The sequence below is a fragment of the Homalodisca vitripennis genome, chromosome 1 (assembly GCF_021130785.1).
Source record: "Homalodisca vitripennis isolate AUS2020 chromosome 1, UT_GWSS_2.1, whole genome shotgun sequence".
NCBI classification, from domain to species: Eukaryota; Metazoa; Arthropoda; class Insecta; order Hemiptera; family Cicadellidae; genus Homalodisca; species Homalodisca vitripennis.
The window spans coordinates 180,476,321-180,484,627 of NC_060207.1; the positions used below are offsets into that span (position 1 = coordinate 180,476,321).

Sequence of the window (8,307 nt, forward strand, 5' to 3'; positions counted from 1 at the left end):
CCTAGACTATTAATCAATATAAAAGTATGTATAGTCCTCAATAACAATTATATGTTTTAAATTAAAATATGAATTTAATATTTACAGTGATCAAAAAAGTTATTATAACAAAAATTAGGAAAACTGAAGACGACCATATTTTCTGCTCTTACAGTTACAGTTGCTTCTTTCCCACAAATTTCACATAATGGGGTTTTCGGTATGAGTTCAACATGTTGAAGCCACAAAAACAATACATTTTATTTATGTTTTATCATTTTTCAAAGCAATGTCATTTAGTTTTCTAAAATTGACTGCCATTTTTAATAATAATTAAAATTACTTATGTATTGAAATATTATCCTGCTTGTATTATTTAAAAGTGTTTACTGCTGTTGATATAGACTATTTAAGTTAATAATTCAAAATAATTAATCAGTATCGATTGATTATATCGATAGTTATGATTAAGTAATATCGTTTGCCAATTTCGATATAAAAACCCGGGTCCGCTTATCGTACCCTACTCCGGCACTCCAGTAATCCTGTGTATTTTGACGAGCGTGAAGTGGGGGATTCAAGTTGAGACATATTATTAAAAACTGTGTTAACAAACAAATTATTACATACTAAATAAAAAAGAATTTAAAAAAAATGTTTTAATGCCTTTCATTTAGGGTAGGGTACGATAAGCGGACCCGATTTTTTATATCGAAATTGGCAAACGATATTACTTAATCATAACCATCGATATAATCAATCGATATTGATTAATTATTTTGAACTATTAACTTAAATAATCTATATTAACAGCTGTAAACACTCTTAAACCCTTTGAGTGCCGCAGCGTCTACATAGTAGATGTTGTGAAATGTGCATAAATTGCCGGCATCTACCCAGTAGAACGATTTGTATTTTAATTAATATCACATAATAATTCATTTTTGTTTTGACAAATAACTTATTTCACGGCAATCTACAAGTTTCGAACAATCGATTGTGATTGATTTTTATTGTTCACCGCCTCCTTGTAGGGTAATTCTAAGCAATATATGGGTCAACCTCGATTTTTCTCATATTACAATATAATGTTCCAATAGTCAATTAGAAAAGGAAATGACTAGAATTTCTTGCCGGAAAGCAGTTATAGGGAGCAGGCAACTCATATTACATTATAATGTTCCAATAGTCAATTAGAAAAGGAAAACTAGAATTTCTTGCTGGAAAGCAGTTATAGGGAGCAGGCAACCGCGAGAATTACCTATTAGTGATCAGGGGCACTGACGTGATCTGGGCTTCAAATTTGGAACTACTCGAGTTAATTTTTTTTCCAAAAAGAGCAAAGCAGCGCAAAGCGCTGCGCAGCGGGCAAGCATCGTGCGTGATCTTCGTCTATACTGAATTGATTCAGGCCCAAAGGAATGACACAGATTACTTTACCAGATTTTTACGGAGATTTTGTATTGGCGGATTATATGGTTTACTTTGCTTTCCAGCATGTAATTATGTGTTTAAAATTGTTTTACATACATTACCTACATTATATTGTAATATGTAATAACAATTTATCAAAAATTTTTAATAAAAAAAAAGGATCACGCACGATGCCCTGCCCGCTGCGGCAGCGCTTCGCGCTGCTTGCTCTTTTAGAAAAAAAATTAACTCGAGTAGTTCCAAATTTGAAGCCCAGATCACGTCAGTGCCCCTGATCACTATAGGTAACTCTAAGCAATATATGACCGTCTGGCAGTTGCCTGCTCCCTATAACTGCTTTTCCGGCAAGAAATTCTAGTCATTTCCTTCTCTAATTGACTATTGGAACAATATATTGTAATATGAGAAAAATCGAGGTTGACCCATATATTGCTTAGAATTACCCCTTGTAGTTATTTGCCATCAGAAACAAACAGATGACGCCAATAGTTGGTCCAGCTGCTACTTGTTGCCATTAACTACACAGTTTTGGTTCATTGGGTGTTTACATTGTGCTAGTTTCGTGTGTTTATGCTGAAAACTGTTGTTATTGCTAATTCTGCAATTGTGTTCAGTAAAAACTTACAATGCATTTATAAACTTCTTTTTTCGTGTTTATTTGTTTAGTGATGTATATTTTTATTGTTGGATTGGTGATGAAGTAAAACGCAAGTTCCAATCAAACTATTGATTTTAGGTGAAGTAAGGTTATATTGTAGGCCTGTGTATATTTTTGTGTACTTTTATATAATTAGTATTTTACAGTCGTCTTACTTCATTGAGTGAAATAGAATAGTTATAATATTGTTTTCTAAACTTTAGACAAACTTGAACAAAAATTGCTTTTTGTTGTATTTTTGTATATATTGCAGTATCTGGTTAAATATTACTGTAACACACCATATTATGCATGATTTTTGTTCAGTTTTTTCATGCTCTTTCATATGGTATAGCTAAAAAAAAAATTAAAAAAATATTGTATATATAATTTTTTTGGTTCAAACTTGAAATGTAATTTTTTTCATTTTTTAGTTTTTTGTTATAACCTATATATCTTTTTGTGTAAATAAAAATAAAATTAACTTAATATTATATGGAAAAAATACCTTATTTTATAACTCACAAACTATAAAAAAAATTATTCAAATCGGTTGAATAGTTTTTTTAATATAGTTTTTTCCCCACACACGACTGCAAAACAGAAGGAAATGCTCCGGCAATTTATGCGTATGACTTGGGAAAAATGCTGTGGCACTCAAAGGGTTAAATAATACACGTAAGATAATATTTCAATTTTACATAAGTAATTCTGATTATTAAAAATGGCAGTCAATTTTAGAAAACTGCACGATGTTGCTTTTTCGTGGCTTCAACATGTTGGACTCGTACCGAAAAACCCATTATGTGAAATTTGTGGAAAAGAAACAACTGTAACTGTGAGAGGAGTAAATAACAGTCATCTTCAGTTTTCCTAATTTTGGTTATAATAATTTGTTTGATCACAGTAAATATTAAATTCATATTTTAATTTAAAACATATGATTGTTATTGAGGACTGTAAATACTTTTATATCGATTGACAGTCTAGGCTTTGAGATGCGAATATTAGTCATCGATGACTATATTCTTCGATATAAAAAACCGGGTCCGCTTATCGTACCCTACCCTTCATTTAAATTTAGTACACAAGTACTGTAATAGTAAATTTAAATACTGGTCAGTGTAATAAAACACAAATTTTCTCCTTTTTAAGCATTTTTATTGATAGCTTTCTAATAATCCGGCAATACCGTGGTGTAATATCTGCCGGATTAGTGAGTCTACTGTAATTTAAAATTTATGTCATATAAAACTATCTTAATGTCACATGCAGTGTTTGAACTGAAACTACTTTTAACCTATAATGCCCTGCATATCGCATCTAGGGTTTTGTACAAAGCAAAATATGATCTGAAATAATAATTATATTATAATTTTATATCAACACTTTTCAGACCCTCCAATTTTCACTTCCACAAAAACTAGAGTGGCTAAGGACCGATTTCTTCTATATTTTCTCTGTCCATTTCCAGAAACCCAAATTGCATGCTTATAGGTTACAATGCAAATCGCTTTCAGCTCTTGTACTATAAGATTATACAATTATTAAAGTAAGTAGTGTAACAACTATTTGAAATGAATGAATAACTTATACTTACTAGAGTCTCCTAAAAACAAAATGTGTTTAGACCACAGCAAGGATTTGGTATCAAATTGTGAAAAAGCATCAGCCATATTTTTATAAAATTAAACTTGCTGACTAAAATTGTTTTACTTTATAATATTTTCAATTAAATGTTGTCTTCTTCCTTCTACGTTTTGCCTTCCAACACTACGTATTAACTAAAAACATTTCATTTCACAGTTGTTGTCAACCAGTTTTAGTTTCAGTTTGAATTGAAATTGGACTTTGAACTAACTCCGCAAGAAATTAGAGCGGGAATGAACTTGAACCAGTATAAATCACTGCCACGATAATAATTGTGTTTGTAATTTTCTAACGTGGTATGTAATGTGCGGGATTATGTTCAATGTATAAACTATGTCAAGTTTTTCTAGATGTCCTTTTTTTAGAAATTTATCTAAACTTAATATTATTAACTAAAATATTATTATTTACTTTTTGCTTTTATTTGATTTATTCCTACGGCAACGCCAGTTTACTATAATAATATAAAGTAAAGGCGCGTTCACACCGCAGTCTGCAACTAAAAAGTCGGCAATTTTTAGGAATGTTTGCAACTTTTTAGTTGCAGATTTAATTGTTGGCAACACAAAAAATTGCCAACAATAGTGTGCGCTATTTTGCACTGTTTGCAACTTTTTTAGGAACTAGGCTAGTTTCTATCAAGATGTGGAAAGTGCAGGATGTGGTTGCTGCTGCAAGTGCTTGCTACATTTTAGCTACGCAACCAACGCCAAGAAGATTCTGGGTATAGCCATCGCTACGGGCTAGAAGTAGATATAGTGGTAGTGCGCTTTTGGATGATTTGAAAAAGGATGACACTGATCCTATGTCAGGTGAACTGAAAACCGATGGGAGTTTCAAGAACTTTTTAAGAATGGCAAGTAGTGACTTTCAGTTGGACCAAGGATTGTCAGAAAAGACACTAATTATCGACTTGCCTTCCCGCAAAAGAAAAACTAGCAGTGGCACTACGTCTTTTAGCCAGTGGTGATTCCTACACAAGCCTAAGTTACTTATTTAAAATCTCCAAAAGTGCTATTTCGGAGTTTGTTTCACAAGTGTGCTAGGCATTAATAGATGTGCTGAAGGACAACATAAAAGTAAGTACAGTAATTACTTTAAAAATGGTATTTATTCAATCAAATGAACAAAATAGTTATATACAGTTATTTACAAATTAGTCAAAGTGTAAGTTGGAGTTTCTGTATCGCCAGAAAGAAAATTATCAAGCAAAGACACAGATTCGTCTGTTTCATATGACGTTCTTGAAGGCGTAGAGATGTTAGGAGTTGGCTGGTTCGAGGGAAGGTTGGCAATTTCCAGATAAAATAGTGTCTGGTTAATCCTGTGTTTTGTCACTGTCATTTGCCATAGATCAGTACATTTACGTAATTGGCCAGCGACGTACTCCCCAAAAGCATCAAACTCGTCCCTTCTGAATCAACGCCAGAGCCACTCTTTCGTTCTTTGTTTTCTCGCTTAAATTGAGTTGTTAAATTTCGAATTTTTGTTTTGACATCTGCTTTCGTTGCAATTAGTTCATCAGCCATCTCCAGCTAAGCAAAATTTTTCTTATTTTTGTCTTTGTAGAAGCTGTTTGTGGCGTTCCAAAGAAGCGGCCTTTCCCTGTACATTTCTATTAGTTTTAATACTTTGTCCTTAGACCAAACCAATTCGTCGAAGGTTCCTTCAGCATCATCCTCCATCATCAGCACAACTGAACCACAACTGAATATATAATATAACAACAACTGAACCACAACACAACCACAAAAGCACAAATAGGAGAACAACGAATAGAACGCACAAATGGGTTAGGTTCAGAGACAGACGCAACGAGAGACCAGTGGAGGCGCTGCGCGCCAACTAAAATGTTGGCAACTTTTGGCGTTTACTTTTGTTGCAGACAAAGATCAAAAGAAAGTTGCAATATTTACCGACTCTGAATGGAAACACGCAATTCTATCTGCAACTCGATGATTTTGTTGGCAACACGAAAAGTTGGCAACAAATTTATTTGGCGTTTCTTAAAAAATTGCAGACTTTTATCAAAAGTTGCCGATTTTTTAGTTGCAGACTGCGGTGTGAACGCGCCTTAAGATGACAGAATGCAAAAATACAAAGAAAGTAGCATAGTGCTGTTATAGTACTAACTGTGCAGAGAAAGACAAATTACAATAACAAATAAGAAAAATAAACTATAAAACAACAGTAAACAATGTAGAACTATGATAAATATAAAAATTGAGAACACTAATATTTAACAAGTAATAAATTTATATAATCTCTGAGAGATCATTAATGACAACAACAAGGTGCAATACAAACTTAATTGAATGATACAATAGATATACAAACAAAGTCATCACTGGAAAAACCTAGCTAGATGAGGCAAGAGAAGAGCATTGGTCTGGTTGAAGATACAATTCAAAACTGAGTACATAATAATGGATACCGGATTCTTTCCGTTTAAATAACACGTAATTATAGCAAAATTGATAAAAAGGTTGATCGCGTCTATAAACAAATCGATGAAATAATGTCCCCAAATGTTCTCGATAGCTCGTCAACCGTGAAGTAGTCAGATAAAAACCCAGTTGATGATAAAGCATTATTTACATTCACATATAAAAGTTTGTATAATCATCTTACGCACCTTAGAAAGTGTCGAAAGGCTTGCAAATATTTTCAGCTGTAAAAAGAATGAAAGCTTAGTCAAGCGTTTTCGTGAGAATGAACTTACTTATAGAGTTGAAATTTTGTATGAAACTTCATTTTTATACAGGGGACATTGAGTTCGGTGATGGTGCATGCCGTTGGATTTGGCTGAGCGTTAGCGAATATTTTTACATTTATCTCATGAGTAACCATGGAGTAACCATGATGACAAATAAATCATAGAATAAACATATTTGCAAATAGACTTGAGTACACTCATATGAAATTTTAACAGGTGATATTTAGTGGGTTGGTTTGTAAGACTATCCTTGCATTCTATAAGGATACTCCTTTTCATCAGTAATTTTATCAGTCATATTTGCATGGTGCAAGACCTTCAATATGATTTGGATGAGCGTCAGCAAAGCCTTTAATTCATGCTTATTATATATATTAGCTGACCCGGCAAACGTTGTTTTGCCATATAAATTCTTATTATAAGTGCGAATGTGGTGTATGAGTGGAAGAAGCATGGAGCGCTGTAAACGATGATGAAATATAAAAATTACAAAACATTAAACATTAAACATTCATCTTTTCTCATTTAATATAATTTATTCTGTGTAGATAATTATCATATCTATAATAAATATGATAATATTACTACTAGTTACAACATTAATCCCTTAAAAACAATGGATTCTACAATATTTTTTGCTAGCCAATCTTAAGCTAATACAAATAAACTGAATGGTTTGCCCGCTCCAGAGTATGCCATATAATTGCCCATGTGAAAAGCAATACTTCTACGTGGATGCTTTTCTTCAGCGTACGGTGCAAACCTGTATGAAGACTTCTGGTTCGTGTGAATTATATTTTCGACGCTAATGTTGTTTCCCTTCTTCCCAAGATTAGGAAAAAATTGTTAAAAGTGGTTTATTTATGGTCATTGTAATTTACTTTGATATTAGTGTTTTTTTGCATTGCTGAATTTGCCTCTTTTCTCATAGAAAAATAATATATACATGCACAGTTCTGATAACGCCACTTTTGTAAAAAGACAAATAATTTAGGTTTAATAACAGTGTTTAAATGTAAAGTAAATGTCAGACTACATTGTCTCTTCTCCGCTCCCCAGTAACCCGCTCCTTTGCACTCAATTTAGTAGGCGTCGTGCGTGTATGACCACTATTGGTTTGAGTTAATTTTATTTCCGACGCCAATGTTGAGTTTGCCTTGTTGCCACTATCAAGAAAATACGTTAAAAGTTTATATTTATGGCCATTCATATTTACTTTGTTAGACGATAACATTATCTTATAGATCCAATACTTAATATTTGATTAAAATGTACAGCTAAAAGTACCTACGTTAACAATGACACTACGCGTTTATTTCCTTTTTAACTGAAAAACATTGTTAATATTTTAGAACAGTTAGAGCTGGAATTAGTACATTAGTTCAAAAGCACAGTCCAGCGAATTTTTATCTAGCCTAGTTCTTGCCGACTGCTACAATGTGAGTCTTCGGTGTCAAATTCTGACCATCTAATGTTTTGAGATATTTTGTAAAATAGATAAGTACTTAACCTACCTAATCGCTGAAATCTAAAACGAGGTTAAAAATATTTTCACTCACTATAAATGTATACAAATTTAAAATAATCAAATATGATTACACAGAACAGTTGGTAACATTAGAAATGCTCTATTACGTAATAATTCAGAATTTTAGATGGATTATGTTGCTACTTTAAAGACCAGTGGGGCGTAGCCCGGAAGGATTTTAGAAATAAGAACATGCATACATTCCATCCAGGGACCTAAGAATCTCCATGTCAAATATCAGCGCAGTCGTTTGAATAGTTTATGGTTGAATACAAAATCAAGTTAATTTTACAGATACATAATAATTCAAGTAACGTTTTTAAAATTACTTAATGATGGTAATTACTGTTCATGTTTAAAAAT

At 32.5% G+C, this 8,307-nt stretch overlaps 1 protein-coding gene across 1 annotated transcript in view; it reads right to left on the reverse strand.

Annotated features, from left to right (window-relative positions):
• Nucleotides 1-3,918, reverse strand: part of LOC124352806 (PC-esterase domain-containing protein 1A-like) — a 29,374-nt gene extending 25,456 nt beyond the window's left edge. Inside the window, exon 1 of the mRNA XM_046802487.1 lies at nt 3,651-3,918. Within this exon, the coding sequence (XP_046658443.1) occupies nt 3,651-3,726 (76 nt within the window). The 5' untranslated portion in view covers nt 3,727-3,918. The remainder of the gene's footprint in view (nt 1-3,650) is intronic.
• Nucleotides 3,919-8,307: the final 4,389 nt, after the last annotated feature.